The 26,277-nt window shown below is 40.0% G+C and overlaps 1 protein-coding gene and 1 long non-coding RNA gene across 3 annotated transcripts in view; one reads left to right on the top strand and one right to left on the bottom strand.

The window, feature by feature from the left end:
• LOC130709234 (uncharacterized) overlaps positions 1-26,277 on the bottom strand; it is a 39,412-nt gene that overhangs the window by 10,224 nt on the left and 2,911 nt on the right. Inside the window, exon 3 of one of the 2 annotated variants that reach the window (XR_009009744.1) lies at positions 7,428-7,630. The exons of the other annotated variant lie outside the window; for it this stretch is intronic. This is a non-coding gene — a long non-coding RNA (uncharacterized LOC130709234). The remainder of the gene's footprint in view (positions 1-7,427; positions 7,631-26,277) is intronic. 2 annotated transcript variants of the gene reach the window in all.
• LOC103009937 (14-3-3 protein theta-like) lies at positions 23,669-25,196 on the top strand. The gene has a single exon (XM_057556874.1). It carries the CDS (start codon positions 23,806-23,808, stop codon positions 24,541-24,543), a length of 738 nt encoding a protein of 245 aa, XP_057412857.1. The 5' UTR covers positions 23,669-23,805; the 3' UTR covers positions 24,544-25,196.

The following is a 26,277-nucleotide window of genomic DNA, read 5'->3' on the forward strand; positions in this document are numbered from 1 at the left end:
AAAAAACCAAAAACTGTATGATTCCACTTTGTTGAGGTACTTAAAATAGTCAAAGTCATAGAGATGAAAAGTGGAATGGTGGTTGTGAGGGGTTGGGGAAGAGGGAACTTGAAGCTACGGTTTAACAGGTACAGAGTTTCTGGTTTACAAGTTGGAAATGGATCTGAAGGTAGATGATGGTGATGGTTGCACAACACTATTTATGTATTTAATAACACTGAATTGTACAGTTAAAAATGTTAAGATGGTACATTTCATGTTATGTGTGTTTTACCACAATTTAAAAATTGAAAAAAACATTCTTTATATACAAACAGGGAAAGATCTACAAGATTGATTGTTAAGGAAAAAAACAATGTGCTGACAAGTATTATAGTATACCAACTTTTGTGTAAAAAATAAAAAAGAAGGAAATAACATACTGCGATCTAATTTCATGTATATGCATAAAGAAACTCTAAAAAAAATAGCAAAGGAGTTAACAGGGGTTACATATTGGCATTGAGCAGCTTTGCTATGGGGAACAGGAATCTACGTGAGATTATCCCAAGAAACTTGTTTGTATATTTTTCTATTTTTGAACCATGGAAATGTATCACCAATTCAAAAATTAAATTAACAAAATTTTAAATCTTATAAGTTATGTTTCTTTTTTTGAAAATAGTATACCTATGCTATAACTGAATTTTGGAACATATGACATCAATGATGCTGAAAGGGAAGTAGGTAGTGGGAAAATAAAGGACTTTAAAGAACTGATGATTGCATTAGCCATCATTTTTTAAATTAACTTTATTGAGGAATACATTAAATGCAATGAAATGTATCAATTTTAAGTGTACAGTTCTTTAAGTTTTGACAAATGTGTATACTCATGTAACCACCACCACAACTGAGATATAGAACTTTTCACCACAGCAAAATATTTGCTTTGATCCTTCCTAGTTGATTCCCATCCCAACACAAGCCCCAGACAACCACTGATCTGATTTGTCTTTTCCAGAGTTTCATATAAAAGGAATCATATATGATATAGTCTTTTGAGTGAGGTTTCCTTCACACAACATAATATTTCTGAGATCTGTGCATGTTGATGCATGTGTCAGTAATTTGTTCCTTTTTATTGCTAAGTAGTATTCTACCATATAAATATACCAGACTTGTTTATCCTGTCACCTAGTGACAGATATGTAGATTGTTTCTAGTTTTGAGCTATTATAAATAAATCTGCTATGAACAGTCACAGCTATTATAAATAAATCTGCTATGAACAGTCACGGACAAGTCTTTGCATTAACATGTTTTCATTTCTCTAGGGGAAATACCTAGGAGTGGAATGTCTGAGTCATATGGCAAGTGTATGTTTAACTTTATAAGAAATGCCAAAATGTATCATTTTACATTCTCATCAGGAATGTATGAGCATTCCAGTTTTTTTTGCATCCTCATCAACGTTTAGTATTGCTAGTTTAAAAATTTTTTAGCCATTATAGTGAATGTGTGGTGGAATTTCGTTGTTATTTATTTATTAAAAAAATTAATTTATGCTGGAGAGGGTGTGGAGAAAAGGGAACCCTCTTGCACTGTTGGTGGGAATGTAAATTGATACAGCCACTATGGAGAACAATATGGAGGTTCCTTAAAAAACTAAAAATAGAATTACCATATGACCCAGCAATCCCACTACTGGGCATATACCCAGAGAAAACCATAATTCAAAAAGACACATGCACCCGAATGTTCATTGCAGCACTATTTACAATAGCCAGGTCATGGAAGCAACCTAAACGCCCATCAACAGACGAATGGATAAAGAAGTTGTGGTACATATATACAATGGAATATTACTCAGCCATAAAAAGGAACGAAATTGAGTCATTTGTTGAGACGTGGATGGATCTAGAGACTGTCATACAGAGTGAAGTAAGTCAGAAAGAGAAAAACAAATATCGTATATTAATGCATGTATGTGGAACCTAGAAAAATGGTACAGATGAGCCAGTTTGCAGGGCAGAAGTTGAGACACAGATGTAGAGAATGGACATATGGACACCAAGGGGGGAAAACTGCAGTGAGGTGGGGATGGTGGTGTGCTGAATTGGGCGATTGGGATTGACATGTATACACTGATGTGTATAAAATTGATGCCTAATAAGAACCTGCAGTATAAAAAAAAAATTAATTTATCTATTTATTTTTTGCTGCGCGCAGGCTTTCTCTAGTTGCTGCGAGTGGGGGCTACTCTTCACTGCGGTACGTAGGTTTCTCATTGTGGTGGTTTCTCTTGTTGCGGAGCACAGGCTCTAGGTGCGCAAGCTTCAGTAGTTGTGGCTCGCGGGCTCTAGAGCGCAGGCTCAGTAGTTGTGCCACACGGGCTTAGTTGCTCTGCGGCATGTGGGATCTTTCCAGACCAGGGCTTGAACCTGTGCCCCCTGCATTGGCAGGAGGATTGTTAACCGCTGCACCACCAGGGAAGTCCCTCATTGTTATTTAAATTTGCATTTCTCTTAGGTCTAATGATGGTAAGCATCTTTTCACGTGCTTATTATACACATGTGCTTCTTTAGCAAAATGTCTTTAAAACTTTTGCCCATTTTGGAGGATTGCTTGTCTTGTTATTGTTAAATAAGAGTTCTTTATGTATTCTGCTTACAGATCCTTTGTTGGATATATGCATTATGATTATTTTCTCTCAGTCTATGGCTTCCTTTATTTTCTTGACAGTATTTTTAAAGAGCAGAAGTATTTAACTTTGAGGAAGTTCATTTTATCAACTTTTTCTTTTATAGAGTGTATTTTTTGCATCCTATCTAAGAAATCTTTACCTACCCTAATGTCACCAAGATGTTCTCTACTGATAATTTTAGGATTTTAAATTACATTGTTAAGGCCTAAACCCTATTTTGATTTAATTTTTTGTGCGTGATGTGAGATAAGAGTGGAGTTTTATGGGTTTTACATATAAATATCGAATTGTTCCAGCAACAATTGTTGAAAAAAAACTATCCTTTCCCCCTGTCGAATTACTTTGGCCCCTTTGTCAAAAGGCAATGGGCTAGGTGACTTCCCTTGTGGTCCAGTGGATAAGACTCCACGCTCCCAATGCAGGGGGCCTGGGTTAGATCCCTGGTCAGGGAACTAGATCCCACATGCATGCCACAACTAAGGAGCCCGCCTGCCGCAACTAAGACCCGGTATAACCAAATAAATAAATAAATAAAAGAAAAGCAAAAATGTTTTTTTAAAAAAAACCAATGGGCTATATATGGTCTCTACTCTGTTCAGTTGATCTATGTGTCTATATTTGTACGCCCACAACACTGTCTTGATTATAGTAGCTTTTTGGTATAATCTTAAAATTCAGTAATGTAAGTCTTCCAACTTTACCCTCTTTCAAAATTGTTCTGATTATTCTAGATTCTTTGTAATTTTTTTTTTACTAATTGTAGAATTAATTTGACAGCTGATGGGATTTGGATTGGGGTTACATTGAATCTACAGATCAATTTGGGGGGGGGTGATATTTTTAATAAGCTACCCCAAATATGGAAGCTCGGTATATTGAATTTTTTTTTTAAATTTTTTTTATTGAATATTTTAAGCTGAAGGAGTTTGAGAAAATGGCTGAAGCAGGAAGGTCCCTCTAACCACCCCACTTCTCCCCTGTCACAGTCATGAACCCCTCATGTGAGAGATGCCCTCCCTATACTCAGAGGAAAGGAGCGTCCTTATCTCTGAAGATAAAGGGATGCTGAGATGCTAACAGTTAGGCCTTGCTAGGTTTCCTCCAGTTTTACTGCACGTACCATGTTCCTTAACCTATCATAGTCCTCCACACCTGTCCACCCTTCATCAAGCCTAGCTTAAAAATACTCAGGTTTAACTATTTCTTCGGGTCTTCATTTCCTTGTGAAGACTCCCACGTTACGTAAAATTTACATGAAGTAAATTTGTATGCCTGTCTTTTGTTAATCTTTTTTCTGTTGGTTTAATTTTCAGACTCTAGGAGGATCAAAGAAAACTTTTTCTTCCCCTCCAGTTTCTGGTGCCCACACAGGCACTCCTTCAGCTGGGAACACCTTGCTGGGTCTGGAAGCTGTAATAAAGAGATCTTGGACCCCTGACAAAAACCAACAGAGGTAAGAATTCTTACCTCATTAATCTCTCAGATCTCTACCTGTGGGGACCTGTCAAGTGAAGGTGGTAAGAGTCTTTTCCTTTCCAAATTCAGATAAGCAGGAGAGAAACATTTGAAAAAATTAGTTCTCTGGATTATGACTCTGGTTAAAATTTGGTTTGAGGGTACCCACTGGTTGTCAATCCTTTCCCTCCTAGGAAAGGATTGTTTTCCTGTTTGTTTCTCTTTCTGTGCCCTGAGAACTTGACTTGGTTTTCCCCATTAGGGCATGCAGGTTCTGCAGGTGCAGGGGCCAATTGTCAGATTAGGGGCCCCCAAAGTATACAGGGGCAGAAATGTAGGTTTCACCCATTTTGTGGCTAGCGTCCTAGAGGCTGTTGCCTGCTCTGGGGTGGAGGGTTGTCTAAGTCTTTCTATCTTTTAGCCATCTTTGGGAGTGGCTCTAGATATTGGGAGGGCTGCACCTTTTGCACTCTCTTTGAGGATGCACCTTGCATCCATGTTTTAGTCATAAAAGGCTTATTGGTTTTGGTTTCAAGTCACTTGATAGTCACTTTTTTTTTTTTTTTTAAGGAGCTACTTGGAAACTGGACAAATGAAAAATCTTAAAGGACTTCCCTGGTGGCGCAGTGGTTAAGAATCTGCCTGCCAATGCAGGGGACACAGGTATGATCCCTGGTCTAGGAAGATCCCACATGCCACAGAGCAACTAAGCCCGTGCGCCACAACTACTGAGACCGCACGCCGCAACTACTGAGCCCATGTGCTGCAACTACTGAAGCTCACAAGCCTAAGAGCCCGTGCTCCACAGCAAGAGAAGCCATCACAATGAGAAACCTGCACACTGCAACGAAGAGTAGCCCCCGCTCGCCGCAACTAGAGAAAGCCCGCGCGCAGCAACAAAGACCCAAAGCAGCCAAAAAAAAAGAAACTTAAAGATCTTCTCCACAGATATTAGTAAAGTGGTTTAGCCATCTGAGTGGGTAACCTTAACTTATTCCATCTGCCAGAAGCACAATTTTGATCCAAGTGTTCTTTTATGAACTAGTGAGTTTTATATTAATATACCTGACACATGGTTAAAATTTTAAAGCAAAAGCTGTAAGATCTCTGTATTTGTCTGGCTGTATGTTACGTGTGTATGTGTGTGTGTGTGTGTATGTGTGTATTATGTATAAGTGATATTTTTCTACCTCCAGATGGTATTACCAAATTTATTTATAAAATCCCTTAAAGGAGTTCTATTCAAATTGGCTTAGAGATAAGTGAGTGCTCATATAAATTAAGTATTCCTAAAACTCTCAGAAATATAGACAATAACCCAAATTTTTTTTAAATTCATGTGATCTGGTGTAATTTTGATAAATAAAGTTAGTTTTCTAATTGTTGGTAAAATAAAAAATAGGCATGTCTTCAGAGTTGTCAGCATTACATATAATGCAGACATACAATTTTTTTCTACCTAGGTTTACTAGTCAAACAAACTTATATTATCTCTACTAGATGGTTAAGATTATAAAACTGTAGGGGACTTCCCTGGTGGTCCAGTGGTTAAGACTCCACACTTCCAGTGCAGGGAGTGCAGGTTCCACCCCTGGTTGGGGAAATAAGATTCTGCATGCCCCGCGGTGTGGCCAAAAAAAAAAAAGATTATAAAATTATAAATCCAACCTATAAACAAAATGTACAATTAGAAATGAATTGCTTAATGCATGTCAAGTACCGTAGTGAAAAAGAGAGACAAGAACCATGTTTTTAGCTTCTTGCACTCTTTGCTTTTGTGATTTTTTTTTTTTTTTTTTTAATTTTCTTGGCCGCCACGGGGCATGTTGGATCCTAGCTCCCCAACCAGGGATCTAACATGCGCCCCTGCATTGGAAGTGTGGAGTTTCAACCATTGAACTGCCAGGGAAGTCCCTGTGATATTTTTGATACTTACCTGATTCTCGACAAATAAGTTGATGACTAGTTTTGTTTAATGTCTCATGAAATTTTCCTTACTAATCTAAAAATAATTGTTAAGAAGAAGTGAATTCTTAAAAAACTAAAAATATAGCTACCATATGATCCTGCAATCCCACTCCTAGGCATATATCCAGAGAAAAGCATAATTCAGAAAGATACATGCAACCCCAATGTTCATTACAACACTATTTACAATAGCCAAGACATGGAAGCAACCTAAATGTCCAGCGACAGATGAATAAAGAAGATGTGGTATATATATATATATATATACACACATTGAAATATTAGTCATAAAAAAAGAATGAAATAATGCCATTTGTAGCAATATGGATGGACCTAGAGATTATCATACTAAGTGAAGTCCGAAAGGTTTTTACTCTGTGAGCCCTGGGGAGGGCCAGGCAGAGTACAAGGTGTCCACAGGAGGGGTGGGTACAGAGAGGAGGAGCTGCGGCCTCAGTCTTGCTTCCCGGTGTCAGTGCCGGAGGAGCGAGGGGGTGCGGGGCTCTGGAGCCCCAGTCCCGGGGCCCAGCTCGACACCTGCCTGCCCGAGTTCACACCGGAGTCCTGGGCAGTCCTGAGAGCGCAGAGCCCGCCTGAAGTCTGGGTCAGGAGAGGAACGCTGGGCAGAGGGAAAAGGCCGGCCTGGGCTGCCCGCAGCTGATCTGAGTTTTTCCAGGGCTGGAGTCTGTCTGCGGCAGGAAGAGGCACAGCCCAAGCAGGCACAGCTGAAGCCCGGTGCCGCTCTGTCTGCCAGACACCTTTTCATGTATGGGGATTAGTATTTAATTCATACCAGCAGAAAATATAGACCATATAACAATGGAATATTACTCAGCCATAAAAAAAACGAAATAATGCCATTTGCAGCAACGTGGGTGGACCTAGAGATTGTCATATTGACTGAAGTAAGTCAGACAGAGAAGGACAAATATCATATGATATTTGTGGGATCTAAAAAAAATGGTACAAATGAACTTATTTACACAACAGAAATAGAGTTACAGATGTAGAAAACAACCTTATGGTTCCAGGGGTGGAGGGATAAACTGGGAGTTTGGGATTGACATATACACACTACTATATATAAAATAGATAACTAATAAGGACCTACTGTATAGCACAGGGAACTCTACTCAATACTCTCTAATGACCTGTATGGGAAAATAATCTAAAAAAGAGTGGATATATGTATATGTATAACTGATTCACTTTGCTGTACAGCAGAAAGTAACACAACATTGTAAGTTAACTATACTCCAATAAAAATTTTTTTTAAAAAAGGAAAATATAGACCAGAACCCTAACCCCAACCTCCTACCATGCCTTCCTATTTCAAGGAGTCACCACTTTCTGCACACCGGTCCTCAGCATGTTGTCTCCCCTGGAAGTGGTACAAGTTGAGTCTAGGTCTGAGGATCAGTCAGTCTCCATTTTATGGTCTCTTTCTGTCTTCCCAAGTCTCCAAAGCCCACTTTAGCTTCCATATCATCAGCTACAGGTTCTTTATGGATACTGATTTTCCTACAATTAAAAGAGAAAGAGGATACACATGCTACTCTGAACTCTTAGCAATTGTCATGGAAACATTCCCACTTAAGGGCTATTCTCTCCATCTGGATTATAGAGTTCAAACGCATAGCAATTCTACACAGCAATTTGCCCATTTTGCCCAAGCCAATCACAGTTGCTATAGACATTTCTCGCCTTGAGCTGATACTACCAGAACCACCCCAACCCTTTAGCAAGAAGTTTCTTTCTTCCGGACATTCTCATCAACCAATGTGAACAATGAGGCATTTTCCTTTCAATCTCCTGCCTTCATCCTGTATATCTATCTGCCCAGGAAATTTAGACCATCCTCTAGTATCCTTTCAAATTTAGTTTTCTGTCCTAGCAATCCACTGTTTTAAATTCAGCAGAGACCTCAGAGAGGCTTTCTGCACACAATTTAAAGCTCTAGCTGCAAGATGATTTGACTCAGATTACAGTCTAGGGGTTTTGTAATGAGCCAGTACTGCAGATGTTAACTGTATGAAATAAAATTTAAATTAAAAATGTATTTTCTGGGACTTCCCTGGTGGCACAGTGGTTAAGAATCTGCCTGCCAATGCAGGGGACACGGGTTCGATCCCTGGTCCGGGAAGATCCCACATGCCACAGAGCAACTAAGTCCGTGAGCCACAACCCCGCGTGCCTAGAGCCTGTGCTCCGCAACAAAGAGAAGCCACCGCAATGAGAAGCCCACACACCGCAACAAAGAGTAGCCCCTGCTCGACACAACTAGAGGAAGCCCGTGCACAGCAATGAAGACCCAACACAGCCAAAAAAAAATGTATTTTCTACTAATTTTTAAATTTATTGTGAAATATAGCATAAAACTGTTGTGTATAACATTATTTACAGTATAAAGAACAACAAAAAATACACTGTGTACTAAAGAAGAAATCAGCCCCTTCATAATCAACAGAACTCTGTTACATATTATAAGAGTTAAAAACATAGCTAACAACAACAAAAATACTACTGCTTCAACAACCATCATGACCCCTTTATCCTTTCCATTCTTCTGAGTGAATAGAATAACTTCCTTTGTTTTCAAAATGTGTATTTAAATGTGTTCTCAAATGTACTGGTCTTTGGGAGTGTGTATAGTTGTGAGCTCAAGGCCCTTCCCACTGAATGGATCCCAAAGAAATTCCATTGAATCTGTAGATCAATTTGGAGAGTATCACCATCTTACAATATTAAATCTTCCAATCCATGAATATGGGATGTCTTCCCACTTATTTAGGTCTTCTTAAATTTCTTTCAACAATATTTTATAGTTTTCAGAGTACAAGTTTTATACTTGTTTTATTAACGATATTTCTAAGTATTTTATTCTTTTTGATGTTGTTGTACATGGAATCGTTACTTAATTTAATTTTCAGACTGTTCCTTGCTAGGGTAGAAACATAACTGATTTTTGTATATTGAGCTAATTTTTTGTTTAAGTGGATTCTTTAGGATTTTCTATATACAAGATCATGTCATCTGTGAATGAGATTGTTTTACCTTTTCCTCTCCAATCTGGATGATTTTCATTTGCTTGCTTATTGCCCTGGTTAAACCCTCCTAAAAGTCATATGGATTTTCAAGAGACCCCAAATAGCCAAAAACAATACTGAAAAAGAAGAACAAACCTGGAGGACTCACACTTCCTGATTTCAAATCTTACTACAAAGCTACAGTAATCAAAACAGTGTGGTACTGGGATAAAGACAGACATATAGACCAATGGAATAGAATAGAGAGCCCAGAAATAAATCCTTGCATGTATAATAATAATGTAATAATTTTTGACAAGGGTGCCAAGGTCATTCAATGGGGGAACACATTCTTTTCAATGAATGGTGCTGGATAGCCACATGCAAAAGAACAAATTGAACCCTTACCTAATACCATATACAAAATTCACACAAGGGACTTCCCTGGTGGTCCAGTGGGTAAGACTCCACACTCCCAATGCAGGGGGCCTGGGTTCGATCCCTGGTCAGGGAATTAGATCCCACACGCATGCTGCAACTCAGAATCCACATGCTGCAAGTAAGAAGTCTGCATGCTGCAACTAAATGTCCCACGTGCCACAACTAAGACCCAGTGCAACATAAATAAATAAATATTTTTTAAAAATTCACATAAAATGGATCCATGGCCTAAATGTAAGACCTAAAACTATAAAAGTCTTAGGAGATACATAGAGCAAAATTTTATAATGTTGGACTTGGCAATGATTTCTCGGATATGACACCAAAGGCCCAGGTAACAAAAGAAAAATAAACAAATTGGACTTTATGGAAATGAAAAAAACTGTGGATCAAAAGACACTATCAACAGAGTTAAAAAGTCAACCCACAGAAAGGGAATAAATATTTGCAAATTATATATCTGATAAAGAATTAATATCCAGAACATATGTGAATTCCCCAAATTTCTATATTTGACTTTTAATTAATTCCACTGTGGTCAGAAAACTTATGTAGCATGTTGCAATTCTTTTAAGCATTTTGAGACTTGCCCTGTGGCCTAAAATGTGGTGTATCCTAGAGGATGTTTCATGTGCACTTGAGAAGAATATGTATTCTATTGTTTTTTTTGTTTTGTTTTGTTTTTTGGGTTTTTTTAAATTAATTAATTTATTAGTTATATTTGGTTGCATTGGGTCTTTGTTGCTGCGCACGGGCTTTCTCTAGTTGTGGTGAGTGGGGGCTACTCTTCGTTGTGGTGTGCAGGCTTCTCATTGCGGTGACTTCTCTTGTTGCAGAGCACGGGCTCTAGGCCGTGCGGGCTTCAGTAGATGCAGCACATGGGCTCAGTAGTTGTGGCTCGCAGGCTCTAGACTGCAGGCTCAGTAGTTGTGGCGCGTGGGCTTAGTTGCTCCATGGCATGTGGGATCTTCCCGGACCAGGGCTCAAACCCGTGTCCCCTGCACCGGCAGGCAGGTTCCCAACCACTGCGCCACCAGGGGAGGCCCTATTGTTTTTTCATGGAGTGTTCTATGGACATTTTTGAGGTCTAGTGGGTTTAAATTGTTTTTCAATTCTTCTGTTACCTTGTGGAACATCTGTCTAGTTGTTCTAACCATTTTTGGAAGTGGGGTATTGACATCTCCAGCTATTACTATTGAGTTGTCTATTTGTCCCTTCAATTTTATCAGTTTTGCTTCATGTATTTTGGGGCTCTGTTCTTAGATGCATATCCTAATGGACTGACCCTTTTGTCATTATAAAATGTCCCTTTTTATCTCTAGTAACTTTTTTTTTAAGTCTATTGTGTCTGATATTAGTAAAACCACTCCAGCTTTCTTATGGCTGCTGTTTGCACATATATCTTTTCTCACTCTTTTATTTTCAAGTTATTTGTATCTCTGAATCTGAAGTGTGTCTCCTGTAGTCACCATATAATTGGATCTTTTTTTAATCTAGTCTGTCAATCTCTGCCTTTTGATTGGATTGTTTAATTCATTCATATTTAATGTTATTATTGATATACTTGATTTACATTTGCTTTTTTACTTTTTGTTTCCTATATGTCCCATCTCTCTTTCCCTCTATTCCTCTTTTACCTCTTTCTTTTGCATTAAATGAATATTTTCTTACGTAAAATTTTAATTCTAGTAATGATTTTTTTCACTGTGTGTTTTCATTATGTTCCTTGTGGTTACACCAGGACTTACAATATGTATCTTAACTAATCAGAATATTTCAAATGTATTCTAACTTAATTCTAGTAAGATGTAGAAATGTTGCTCCTATATAGCTCTATTTCCTTTTCCTCCATTTTGTGCTATTATTGTTAAACATATTACATCTATATGTGTTACAAATCCAAAAATACACTGTTATAATTGTTACTTTATATAATTTTATGTCTTGTAAGGAAACTGAGAGGAGAGAAAGTACATATAGAGTTTGTTATACTAACCTTCTTATTTACCATTTCTAAGTCTCTTCATTTGCTCCTGTGGAATTGAGTTACCATCTGGTATCATTTCCTTACTCCAAGGCAGCTTTGCTCCCATCATATCTTTTGTGCTGTTGTTGTCAAATATTTTACATTTCTATATGCTCTAGGCCCAATAATACATATATACACACACACACACACACACATATATATATATATATATACTGCTTTTAAAATTAGTTAAGAGAAGAAAGTAGAAGAAATAGGCATTTCTGCTGTCTTTTATCATTACTTAACATTTACTGGTGCTATTTATTTTTTCATGTGGACTCGAGTTACATTCTGAGGTCATTTGCTCTTAGCCAAAGAACTTCTTTTAGTATTTCTTAGCAAGTGGCTGTTAGAACAACAATTCTCTCAGTTTTTATTTATCTGAAAACCTCTGTATTATGTCTTCACTTTTGAAAGATAGCTTTGCTGGATATAAGGTTCCTGTTTGACAGTGTTTTTTTCCCAGTACTTTGAATATGTTATCCCACTGCCTTCTGGCCCCCATTGTTTCTGATGAGGGGTCAACTGTTAATCCTTTGGGGTCTTCTTTTATGTGACGAGTAATTTTTCTCTTGTTCTTTCAAGATTTTCTCTTTGTCTTTCAGCATTTTTACTGTAATATGTCTGGGTATAGATCTCTTTGTTTTGTGTTCATCCTGCTTGGAGTCCATTGAGCTTCTTGGATGTGTAGAATAATGTTTTTCATCAAATTTGGGTAGTTGTCAGCTATTTTTTCAGCTATTATAATTTTTATTGGAGTATAGTTGATTTACAATGTTGTGTTAGTTTCAGGTGTACAGCAAAGTGAGTCAGTTATACATATACATATATTCACTCTTTTTTGATTCTTTTCCCATATAGGCCATTACAGAGTATTGAGTAGAGTGCCCTGCGCTATACAGTAGGTCCTTATTAGTTATCTATTTTATATACAGTAATGTGTATATATCAATCCCAATCTCCCAATTTATCCCTCCCCACCTCCTTCCCCCTTGATGACCATAAGGTTGTTTTCTACATCTGTGACTCTATTTCTGTTTTGTGAATAAGTTCATTTGCACCATCTTTTTAGATTCCACATATAAGCAATACCATAAGGTATTTGTCTCAAAAAGGGATCTTGACTTAGGACCTTTTAATTGGTTGATTTTTTTTGCTTTGTTGTATACTCTTCATTTCATAGATCTACACCAAGATGGTTCTGCTTCCCCACCACCTCCACTGCCAGAAAGAACCTTAGAGTCCTTTCTTCTTGCTGATACAGATTGTTAGAGCAGTACTCTCTCTCAAAAAAGTTATAAAAATGAGACAGTTAAAGGTTAACAATAAAGGAGGACCTACATGGAAAATGTACAAAGAATTATTAAATTAGACAAAAACAATACATTTCAAAAACCCATAATGTATTGCAAAAATAATGCATTGAAAAGTCAAGCTAAGGGGCTTCCCTGGTGGTGCAGTGGTTAAGAATCCTCCTGCCAATGCAGGGGACACAGGTTCAAGCCCTGGTCCAGGAAGATCCCACATGTCGTGGAGCAACTAAGCTCGTGCACCACAACTACTGAGCCTGCGCTCTAGAGCCCGTGAGCCACAACTACTGAGCCTGCGTGTCACAACTGCTGAAGCCCACGTGCCTAGAGCCCATGCTCCACAACAAGAGAGGCCACCGCAATGAGAAGCCCGTGCACCACAACGAAGAGTAGCCCCCGCTCGCCGCAACTAGAGAAAGCCTGCGCACACCAACGAAGACCCAGAGCAGCCAAAAATAAATAAATAAATTAATAAATTAATTATTTTAAAAAAGCTACACACCATTTCCTCCACTCATGTGTATGGTTGGCTTCACACAGATGATAAAACTACTTCACCCTGTGAACTGTTCTGTCACCGGTTTGTGGTGTCCACTGGCTCTTGAGCCCTGCCTTCGCCACAGTGCAAGTCCCTTCCAGATCATTCCCTCTTCCATTTGGGATTTGGAGCCAGACAGTCTTGGTTCCTTCTTAGTGTCTGCCACTATGTACACTGTGTGATCTAAGATACATCACTTACCCTCTCCAGGTGCTAACTTCCTCATACGTACAACACAGGGAGTATGTGACATATCTCTCATCAGAAGTCTGAAGTCCAGGGCTTTTCTTTCTAGCCTTTGCCCTTTGCCCCTCTTCCAAATCATGACTTTGCTTTTGCATAAGCTGTAGCTGCTGGAGGATGCAAGAGTCATCAGAGCATAACTGCTTTTGGATGAGCTGGACGTGGACGGGTGCTGACAGGAGCAGATTACGTTTTCTTCGATAACTGTCGTTTACCCTGTTCTGCTGAATTGTTCTGCCCTGACTCAGAGGAAGTCTCAAGCAGAGCCCAGAGCCTTTCAGTTTCTCTTGGTCACTAACCAAATTAATTCCCTTTATGTGGGTATTTAAAACTGAAGTCTGATCCAAATAAACATGATATTGTCTCACGGGACTAAAAGCTTCTTTCCTCTTTCTACCGGTCAGGCCTGATTTAGGCTTAGATGTTTAAATGGAGAAAGGCAGGGAGAAGGATGTCTTCTGTTTCTTCTCTCTTCCTGGCTTTTCCTCTGCCCCCTCTTGCAGGACTCTGTGGCATCTAACTTGGGGGAGAGGAGGGTGGGGAGATGGAGGGGTGGTGATACGGCAGATTTTTTAAAAAGGACAAGAGTCCCACATTACTGGTACAGTTTTCCTCAGCCGTGCCAGCAACCATGAAGGTGCAAATCCAGCCCTTGTCAAATGGTTATAGTCTGGCTCACCTCACCTAATTCACCTACTGGCAAAGCCACAACCTGCAGAGACCCTCTGTCCACAGACAGCTCCCGAGTACCTCTCACCTTTAGGCATTGTCAGGCCCGAGCCAGAGACCAGCCTCGTGTGTCCCCAGACACAAAAGTCAAGTTCTAGGGGTGGTTCCATGAAACCCTCCTCATTTGGCCAGGATTAACAAAGCGTGCAGAGAAGAGACGCCCAGCCCACCACAAACTCACTCTAAAGAAATTCTAGGGCTTCCCTGGTGGCGCAGTGGTTGAGAATCCGCCTGCCAATGCAGGGGACACAGGTTTGAGCCCTGGTCTGGGAGGATCCCACATGCCGCGGAGCAACTGGGCCCGTGAGCCACGATTACTGAGCCTGCGCGTCTGGAGCCTGTGCTCCGCAACAAGAGAGGCCGCGATAGTGAGAGGCCCGCGCACAGCGATGAAGAGTGGCCCCCGCTTGCCGCAACTAGAGAAAGCCCTCGCGCAGAAACGAAGACCCAGCACAGCCAAAAATAAATAATAAATAAATAAATAAATAAATAAATTAAAAAAAAAAAAGAAATTCTATTACCTTCCTTTTTTTTTTTCCTAAAGATTTAATTTTTTTTTCTTTATTTTATTTTATTTTTTTGGCCACGCCATGCAGCTTATGGGATCTTAGTTCCCAGACCAGGGATTGAGCCCCGGCCCCCAGCAGTGAAAGTGCCAAGTCCTAACAACTGGACTGCCAGGGAGCTCTCCTCTATTACCTTTCAGGATTATTCTCTTTGATTCTTCTTACAGACACTTCAGGGGGTGATAAGCTAATAATAGCAAAAGGTATTCATCATCTTTGAGCATGACCTACGTGGCGCATCTGACCCCTCCTGTTCACAGTTTTGGAGCCTCTGATAAAACTCTTAAAAAAAAAGGAAAAGCCAAATGTGTATCCAGCTTTAATATACTTAGGATTATACTTCTAAACTTGCTGCCTAGAGATGTTCTCACAAAACCTATCACACATTCCACAAGTTTGAATTCCCTCTCTCTGATTTCACATCTGCAGGTGAGCAGAGAGACTTGACATTGATTCCTGCATACACTGAAAATGCATTATGTATTTTTCTGTGGTACCAGACTATCAGGAAGCAAAGGTGTCTGGCTCCTTTCAGCAGAAACAAGTGAAAGCCCACGTGAGTGGGAGGCAGAGTCATGCTTGCAGGGCTTTCTCATAAGATTCCCTCCTGACACACTGATTTTTTGCTTTAACTTACAGCCTGTGTCTCTTCAATGCCTCTAGGGTTGATAGAAAGAAATACATTTTGGAAATATGATGGCCTTTTCCACCAGTCTGCTCCTTCAGCAATTTTGCCACAAGAGTAGTTTCTTCTAAAGTGTTTTGCTACAGAAAAGTATCACTTTACCCCTATTTTCCAAATAGTGACATAGGTGAAAGAAGACGCAAGCAACTCTGTTCTGTATCTTCTGTAGCGTGCATGGACCCATCGTAGGTCAGCATTTTTTCCTTATAGTAACATCACTTCAAAGGCCAACCTGAACTGGTTGTACACTTTTCTTTTTTTTGTTTGTTTTTTGTTTTTGTTTTGTTTTTTGCATTTAAAAAATATAATTTTAATTTATTTTTTGTTTTATTTATTTTTTAAATTAATTTTTATTGGAGTATAGTTGCTTTACAATGTTGTATTAGCTTCTACTTACGGCAAAGTGAATCAGCTATACATATACATATATCCCTTCTTTTTTGGATTTCCTTTGCATTTAGGTTGTACACTTTTCTTATTTGAAAACTCGTTCTTATTGCTGAATCAAAGTTTATGCTAAGGGACTTCCCTGGTGGCACAGTGGTTAAGAATCCGCCTGCCAATGCAGGGCACACGGGTTCGAGCCCTGGTCCGGGAAGATCCCACATGCCGCGGAGCAACTAAGCCCGTGTGCCACAACTACTGAGCCTGCGCTCTAGAGCCTGCGAGCCACAGCTACTGAGCCCACGTGCCACAACTACTGAAGCCCGTGTGCCTAGAGCCCGTGCTCCGCAACAGGAGACGCCACCGCAATGAGAAGCCCACGCACCGCAACGAAGAGTAGCCCCTGCTCGCAGCAACTAGAGAAAGCCTGCACACAGCAATGAAGACCCGATGCAGCCAAAAATAAAATAAATTAACTAAAAAAAAAAAAGTTTATGCTAAAACATTTTCAGACTCACTTTGGAGAGATTAGCAGCAGATGACAGGTTGGTGCCTGTAGTAGTAGTTTCTAGTGCAAACTCACCGACTGGGTGTTTTAAATAACAGAAATTTACTGTCTCACAGTTCTAAAGGCTAGCAGCCTGAAATCAAGCTGTTGGTAGGGCTGGTTCTTTTGCTGTGAGGGAAGGGTTTGCTCTAGAAATCTCTCCTCAGCTTGTAGATGGCCATCTTCACGTTCACACAGCATTCTCCCTGTATCTCATCTTTCTTCATTAAAAAAAAAAAAAACAAAAAAAACAACCTTTGTTCTTTGGATCATATCATCTCTATTTATCTATAAATTCAACATATTTTTCTTCTGCCGGTTGAAATCTAACGTTGAGCCTCTCTAGTGCATTTTTCATTTTAGTTCTTGTGCTTTTCAACTCCACAATTTCCCTTTGGTTCTTTTTTGTAATTTCTATCTCTTCATTTATATTCTCTATTTGATGAGACACTTTCATCATACCTCCCTTTTCCTCTTTAAGCACGGTTTTAGTTCTTTGAGCATATTTATTGTCACAGCTGTGAAGCGTCCTTCAGTCTGAAATCGGGGCCCTCTCACAGGCAGTTTCTGTCATCTGCTTTTTCCCCATATATGGATCACACTTTCCTGGTTCTTTGCATGTCTTGTTTTTTTGTTGTTGTTGTTTTGTTTTGTTTTGTTTCCTGCAAAATGGACTGTTTAGATAATATATTGTAGCAACTCTCAATACTTATTTCTCCTCCCCCTATCCCTCAGGGTTGGCTGTGGTCTCTGTGTGCTTGTTTATTTGTTAAGTGACTTGGCTGGGTTATTTTAGTGAATTCTATTTCCCCATCATTGTGAAGGCCTTGATGTTGCTCACCAGGGGGCACGGTCTTGCGGATGTGCAGTCACTCTGTCATTAGCAGGGCACTTTTTTTTTTTTTTTTTTTTTTTTTTTTAATTTATTATTTATTTATTTATGTCTGTGTTGGTCTTCATTTCTGTGCGAGGGCTTTCTCTAGTTGTGGCAAGCGGGGGCCACTCTTCATCGCGGTGCGCGGGCCTCTCATTATTGTGGCCTCTCTTGTTGTGGAGCACAGGCTCCAGATGCGCAGGCTCAGCAATTGTGGCTCACGGGCCCAGTTGTTCTGCGGTATGTGGGATCTTCCCAGACCAGGGCTCGAACCCGTGTCCCCTGCATTGGCAGGCAGATTCTCAACCACTGCGCCACCAGGGAAGCCCAGCAGGGCACTTTTTGATTATACCTTTCCCTGATCTGTTAAGATGTCTGCTTCTGTTTGTATTACACCCAGCTGTTAGGCTTCTCTAATTGCTGGCTGATAGCTCTATTATTTTTGGCAATGTCCTTGAGCATAAGTTGCTCCACAATCTGATCCAGGTAAATTTGAGTCCCCTTCCAGGGATACAAGTAAACTGAAGTGAGGATAAATGAGGGCTCAGTATTCTCAGTCTGCCACAACTGTTGTAGAGCCTCCACTCTATGAGATGGCTGAGTGAATGAATGGACCCTTGACTTCCTGGCTACATTCTCCTGGAATTTAGCCTCTGCAATGTGGAACTGAGGTGAGGGGGTTGAGGTGGAAGCATGAGAAATGCTGGCAACCTGCCCCTCCTGGGAAGACACCATAGCCCTTGACTGGGAGCTGGGGAAATAGGGAGCCTTATCTTCTTGGCCACAGCTACCTGGAGAGGAGCATCTGTTATGCTGAGCTTGGGTTGAGGGGAGAAAGAGCAGGTCATGGTTCAGGTGCCATAGACATTTGTTGTTCTTACTGAGATTTAGTAGATTTTCTTGAATAAATATTTTATTTGCTGTATGCCCTTAAGGTACCTTCCAGAGACTTTAGATAGCTGTTGTGTTCTAAAACTTTCACCAGTTATAGTTGTCTTGCTGGAAAGGAGAGCTTTTTTTTTTTTTTTTTTTTTTTTTTTTTTTTTTTTTTTTAAATTTTTATTTATTTATTTATTTTTTATTTATTTATGGCTGTGTTGGGTCTTCGTTTCTGTGCGAGGGCTTTCTCTAGTTGTGGCAAGTGGGGACCACTCTTCATCGCGGCGCGCAGGCCTCTCACTATCGCGGCCTCTCTTGTTGCGGAGCACAGGCTCCAGACGCGCAGGCTCAGTAATTGTGGCTCACGGGCCTAGTTGCTCTGCGGCATGTGGGATCTTCCCAGACCAGGGCTCGAACCCGTGTCCCCTGCATTGGCAGGCAGATTCTCAACCACTGCGCCACCAGGGAAGCCCAAGGAGAGCTTTTAAAATAGTATCTTATTATGGATTTTAATTGCCTGTCCTTGATATGTAATAAGGTTGAACATTTTTCACCTCATCCTGGGTCATTTGTGCTAGTTTATGCCTGTTTGCCCTCAGATCCATTCCTCATGTTTTCCTGCAGTGCACTGCAGAGGGGCTCACCCCTGTGGGCTCCCATGTCAGCTGGATTCCAGCCAAATTTGGCTAATAGTGTCCCCTCCCACTGTGGAGGACACCTGAAGGCAGGAGAGTGAAGCCAGGGATTTCTCCCCTCCCTTCTTTACCCTGGGCTTTGCCTGCTGTGGTTGTGACTTGAGCTTTTCCCAGACATGCCCACGGCGATTTCAGCTTTCATTGGATAATGTTGCCTTCTGGGGTCCTAGAACATTTTCTCCTACATTTGTCGGCCCAGCTGAGGGGATGAGAGTGGTTTCCCACATTGTCCTCACTATCCCATCTGCCTCTCAACTCCTCTGTCACCTGTATAACCAGTGCCTTGCATTAAATTCCCTCTGCTGTAAGTACTTGACGCGGTGTCTGTTTTTCAGGTTAGACTCTGACTGATACACCATTAATGCTTCCTTTTCTGTTAAATTATTTATTTTTTTCTTTTTTTTCTATAGTCTGCCCCCCTTTTCTTTTTAATTCTTAAGAGTTCTTTATATATTTTGAAAACTAGTCATTTATTGATTGTATGTGTTGGAAAAACATACAATCAATAAATGTATGCATTTATACATTTATACATACAAACTCTTCTCTCTGTTTATGGTTTGTCTTTTCACTCTTTTTTTTTTTTTTTGTCTGTGTTGGGTCTTCGTTGCTACGCACGGGCTTCTCATTGTGGTGGCTTCTCTTGTTGTGGAGCACGGGCTCTAGTGCACACAGCTTCAGTAGTTGTGGCACGCGGGCTCAGTAGTTGTGGCTCACGGACTCTAGAGTGCAGGCTCAGTAGTTGTGGTGCACAGGCTTAGTTGCTCCGCAACATATGGGATCTTCCTGGACCAGGGATTGAAACCGTGTCCCCTGCATTGACAGGCTGATTCTTAACCACTGCATCACCAGGGAAATCCTGTCTTTTCACTCTTTATGATGACTTTTGATGAACAGTTTCTACAGTTAATGAAGTAGTCTACTTTCAAAATATGTTTTCTTGATGGTTTGTGCCTTTTGTGTCTTCTTTTAAGAAATCACTTTTCTAAACTTCCCTAAATAATATTTTCTTCCTAATTCAAAATCTTCTTAGCTTAACCTTCCATATTTAAGTCTATAAGATAGGTTGAACTAATTTTAGTGTAAAATATGAGGTGGGTTCAATCTCATGTTTTCTCATATTGATAACCAATTATCCTGGCACCATTTTTATTGAAAATCTTCCCTTTTCCTCACTGATCTTATATTTCTATATACTGATAGGATTTATTTCTGCACCCTCTATTCTGTCCCATTATTATATTATTTATCCCTGAATTAATACTATGCTATCTATATTACACTACACTGTATTATTAATATGCTATCTTAAATTATATTTTAAAGCTTTAAAAGAATTTTTTTATCTGGTGAACTAAGTCCCCTTACCTTGTTCTTTTATTGATATGCCTTGGCTATTCTTGACCCTTTTACTCTTCAATATAAATTTAAAATCAGCTTATCAAGTTCCACCAAAACCCATTTGAATTTTTATTAAAATACATTGAATTTGTAGATCAATTGTAGGAGTGGGGAGAATTGACACCTTTGTGGTATTTAGTCTTTCAATCCATAGACATGGTCTATTTCACAATTTATTTAAGTCTTTTATGTCTTTCAGTAAAGTGTTATTATTTTCTTTTGAAGATCTTACACATCTTCTGTTAGATTTGTTTCTAGGTACTTTTTTTATGTTATCATAGATGTATCTTTTGGGCTTCCCTGGTGGCGCAGTGGTTAAGAATCTGCCTGCCAATGCAGGGGACACAGGTTCGAGCCTTGGTCCGGGAAGATCCCACATGCCGCGGAGCAACTAAGCCTGTGCGCCACAGCTACTGAGCCTGTGCTCTAGAGCCCGCGAGACACAACTACTGAGCCCACGTGCTGCAACTACTGAAGCCCGCGTGCCTAGAGCCCGTGCTCTGCAACAAGAGAAGCCACCACAATGAGAAGCCTGCGCACCGCAAGGAGGAGTAGCCCCTGCTCGCCGCAACTAGAGAAAGCCCACGCGTAGCAACGAAGACCCAACGTAGCCAAAAATAAATAAATAAAAATAAATTTATTTTTAAAAATAATAATAAATGTATCTTTCTATTTGATTGCATTACTTAACTGGTTGTTACTGGTGTATAAAAACACAAAAGATATGAAGGGAATCAAAAGGTATAAGTTTCCAGTTATAAAAGAAATAAGTCATGGGAATGTAATGCACAGCATGGCAATAATAGCCAATAATACTGTAATGTATATCTGAAAGTTGCTAAGAGAGCAAAGTTCTCACAAGAAAAAAGATTCTGTAATTATATATGGGGACGGATGCTAACTAGACCTACTGTGGTGATCACTTTGCAATGTATACAAATATTGAATCATTATGTTGTACACCTGAAACTAATATAATGTTACATGTCCATTATACTTCAAAAAACATAAAAGATCTTTGTACATTGATTTTCCATCTACCAACCTTGCTAAATTCTCTTATTTTATTTGAATAACTCAATTAGATTGGTTTTTCTATATAGATATTGCCAATAAAAATGAACTGTATCAAATTTTTTCTGCTTCTTTTGAGATAATCATATAGTTTCCTCCTTTAATCAGCTTGTCTACCATTCTTGCATTCCAGGTAAGTTGAGAGAAGACAGGAAAAAGGCATGATTGCAGAGCTTTCTTGGTATAATCAGAGAGACTGAAGTCTCATAGGGAGGCCCTGCTTTCGGCAGGATGCTGAAGCAGGAGATGAGCAGTCATTAAGGGAAATGTCTAAATCCAATGGGCCTGAGGACAAACACACAGAATCTTGTACAACCAACTCCTTAGGGATGATGAAATCAGCTGAGATATCATCCCTCCAAAGAAGTGAGGTCCAAAAGCCTTGTGAAGGCTATGGCTGGAAGACACTTGGAGTCTGGGAAGATGGGTCTGATGTTTACACTCAGACTGGAGAGCATTGTGGGACTAAAGATACCAGCAGTAAACAGGAGAACATGACGCTCCCAAATTGAGCAGGTCCAGACACACTGAGTGAGGCCAGCAGAGCAAAGAATGGAACAGGCAGGGGGTAGTTTTGCCCCCAGCATTCGAAGTCAGCTTTAGTTATAGACGAATGTGTGAACTGCTGTAACTGTCAATTTATATGTGCTAGTTTACCAATTAAGTAACAGATTATAAAATAAGTAAGAAATGATATTTATTGGCAATTAACTACTGACTGGAAGAGTTGTCTTTGTTATTTACTGTCAAAGAACGGATGACCTAAAGTTATTATTATGACTAAAGTTCATTTGAAGTGAATAAAGAATGTCTTCTGTAATTACTCTTCTGCAAATTAAAGTTGGCAAATCTACCCACAGGCTAATACCTCTTAATACCATTATTAGATCTCAGCTGTGTCATTGTCAAAATACAGTTGACCCTTGAACAACATGGAGGTTAGAGGTGCTGACGTTCTGTGCAATTGAAAACTCGTGTATAACGTTATAGTTGGCCCTCTGTATCCCTGGTTCCTCATCCTCGGATTCAGCCAGTTGTGGATTGTGTAGTACTGGAGTACGTATTTATTGAAAAAAATCCATGCATAAGTGGACCAGCGCAGTTCAAGCCCATGTTGTTCAAGGGTCAGCTGTAGTCTTAAAAAATGAATTGCTGAAATTAGAACACTCCCTCACACCATATACAAAAATAAACTCAAAATAGTTTAAAGATCTAAATATAAGACAAGACCTAAATATAAGACCATAAAACTCCCAGAAGAGAAATAGGCAAAACATTCTCTGACATAGATCATAGCAATATTTTCTTAGATCAGTCTCCCAAGGCAAATTAAAAAAAAGCAAAAATAAACAAATGGGACCTAATCAAACTTAAAATCTTTTGTACAGCAAAGGAAACCATCAATAAAACAAAAAGACAACCTATGGAATGGGAGAAAATATTTGCAAATGATATGACCGACAAGGGGTTAATTTCCAAACTATACACACAGCTCATACAACTCAATATCAAAAAAAGCAAACAACCCAATCAAAAAATAGGCAGAAGACCTAAATAGACATTTCTCCAGAGAAGACATACAGATGACCGACAGGCACATGAAAAAATGCTCAATGTTGCTAATTATTAGAGAAGTGCAAATCAAAACTACAATGAGGGGGCTTCCCTGGTGGCGCAGTGGTTGAGAATCCTCCTGCCAATGCAGGGGACACGGGTTCGAGCCCTGGTCCAGGAAGATCCCACATGCCGCGGAGCAACTGGGCCCATGAGCCACAACTGCTGAGCCTGCGCGTCTGGAGCCTGTGCTCCGCAACAAGAGAGGCAGCGATAGTGAGAGGTCCACGCACCGCGATGAAGAGTGGCCCCCATTTGCCGCAGCTGGAGAAAGCCCTCGCACAGAAACGAAGACCCAACACTGCCATAAATAAATAAATAAATAAGTAATAAAAAAAAAATACTACAATGAGGAATCACTTCACACCAGTCAGAATGGCTATCATCAAAAAGTCTACAAATAATAAATGCTGGAGAGGGTGTGGAGAAAAGGGAACCCTCCTACACTGTCGGTGGGAATGTAAATTGATGCAGCCACTATGGAAAACAGTATGGAGGCTCCTTTAAAAACTAAAAATAGGAGACGGGAGGGTCCTCGGCTAAAGCCAAAGCCGGATCAAAGTGGTGGGACTCGCGCCGTGGCCGCGGAGACGTGAAGGCCCTCCGCACTCCTCCTCGGCATCCGGTCGGTGCTCGCCCTCGCTGTCCTGTCCCCAGCCCCATGGAGAAGACTGAGCCGATCCAGAAGGCCAAGCTGGCCGAGCAGGCCGAGCGCTACGACGACACGGCCACCTGCATGACGGCCGTGACGGAGCAGGGCGCCGAGCTGTCCAACGAGGAGCGCAACCTGCTCTCGGTGGCCTACAAGAACGTGGTCGGGGGCCGCAGGTCCGCCTGGAGGGTCATCTCGAGCATCGAGCAGAAGACCGACACCTCCGAAAAGAAGCTGCAGCTGATTAAGGACTATCGGGAGAAAGTGGAGTCCGAACTGCGGTCCATGTGCACCACGGTCCTGGAATTGTTGGCTAAGTATTTAATAGCCAATGCAACTAATCCAGAGAGTAAGGTCTTCTATCTGAAGATGAAGGGAGATTATTTCCGGTACCTTGCTGAAGTTGCTTGTGGTGATGATCAGAAACAAACGATAGATAATTCCCAAGGAGCTTACCAAGAGGCTTTTGACATAAGCAAGAAAGAGATGCAACCCACACACCCAGTCCACCTGGGGCTGGCTCCTAACTTTTCTGTATTTTACTATGAGATCCTTAATAACCCAGAACTTGCCTGCACACTGGCTAAAACGGCTTTTGATGAGGCCATTGCAGAACTTGGTGCACTGAATGAAGACTCATACAAAGACAGCACCCTCATCATGCAGTTGCTTAGACACAACCTAACATTATGGACATCAGACAGTGCAGGAGAAGAATGTGATGCGGCAGGAGGGGCAGAGAACTAAGTGCATACAGGGTGTCATCCTTCTTCCCCTCAAGAAACCTTTTTACTCATCTCCATTCCTTATTCCATTTGGATTTCAATAGCAAAGAAACCCATTCATGTGTATGGAATCAACTGTTTATAGTCTTTTCACACTGCAGCTTTGGGAAAACTCCATTCCTTGATTTGTGTTTGTCTTGGCCTTCCTGGTGTGCAGTTACTGCTGTAGAAAAGTATTAATAGCTTCATTTCATATAAACATAAGTAACTTCCAAACACTTATGTAGAGGACTAAAAATGTATCTGGTATTTAAGTAATCTGAACCAGTTCTGCAAGTGACTGTGTTTTGTATTACTGTGAAGATATGAAAATGTAGTTAATTACAATTTAAAGAGTGTTCTACATAACTTCTTAATTTCTACATTCCCTCCCTTACTCTTCTTCAGGGATTTTCTTTCAGTAAGCAACTTTTCCATCCTCTTAATATATTCCTTTTTGGTAGGAATCCAGAAGTATTAGATTGAATGGAAAAGCATTTGACATTTTGAGGCTGGGGGTCACAAATTAAAATGCCTCCTGTGTCATATATGATGGAGGTCTTGTGTATCTGTGACAACAGGGAGTTTCCTCATTCACTCTTCATTTGCTGCTGTTTAAGTTGACAACTTCCCTTCCCAATAAAAATTCACTTACAAAAAAAAAAAAAACTAAAAATAGAGCTACCATATGATCCAGCAATCCCACTCCTGGGCACATATCCAGAAAAGATGAAAACTCTAATTCAAAAAGATATATATATATACCGCACTGTTCACAGCAGCACTATTTATAATAGCCAAGAAATGGAAGCAACTTAAGTATCCAACAACAGACAAATGAATAAACAAGATGCGGTACATGTATACAATGGAATATTACTCAGCCATAAAAAGGAATGAAATTGGGTCATTTGTAAAGATGTGGATGGACCTAGAGACTGTCATACAGAGTGAAGTAAGTCAGAGAGAGAAAAACAAATATTGTATATTAACACATATATGTGGAATCTAGAAAAATGGTATGGATGATCCTATTTGCAAAGCAGAAATAGAGACACAGATGTAGAGAACAAATATATAGATACCAAGGGGGAAGGGGGGGTGGGAGGAATTGGGAGATTGGGATTGACACATATACACTATTGATACTGCGTATAAAATAAATAGCTAATGAGAACATACCGTATAGCACAGGGAACTTAATGCACTGTGGTGATGGGAAGGAAGTCCAAAAGGGAAGGGATATATGTATGTGTACGGCTGACTCATTTTGCTGTGCAGTAGAAACTAATACAACATTGTAAAGCAACTATACTCCAATAAAAATTAATTAAAAAATAAAATAATCAAAAGTTGATCCAAATAGTTGGACCTCACCAAGGTAGAGCTGCAGATCCAAGTTTCCCAAGTGTGAAATAGACAAGAAGGCTTGCCATTCAATTTTTTTTCTTTCCGTATAGGATTTGTTGGGAAGACAAAGAAGAAGTGATTGGTGCCACATACAGGTAAGGATACAAGACTGGCACTTGTCTTATCTTAGGAGAACACAGCCAGAAAGGATCTTAAAGATTATTTAACCAGGAGTTCCTAACCTGAACTCAGAAAACTAAGCTGTGATGGGCTTCAAAAAGTATGTAAATACTACCTGCTCCCCAAAGTTGTATACAACATTTTGTGTATGTGTGTTTCTCTGGAAAGAAGATAGTTTTCATAATAT

Source organism: Balaenoptera acutorostrata, chromosome 1, assembly GCF_949987535.1.
Source record: "Balaenoptera acutorostrata chromosome 1, mBalAcu1.1, whole genome shotgun sequence".
NCBI classification, from domain to species: Eukaryota; Metazoa; Chordata; class Mammalia; order Artiodactyla; family Balaenopteridae; genus Balaenoptera; species Balaenoptera acutorostrata.

Coding starts and splice junctions, on each gene's coding strand:
- LOC103009937 (XM_057556874.1), top strand. CDS start 23,806: ATGGAGAAGACTGAGCCGATCCAGAAGGCCAAGCTGGCCGAGCAGGCC.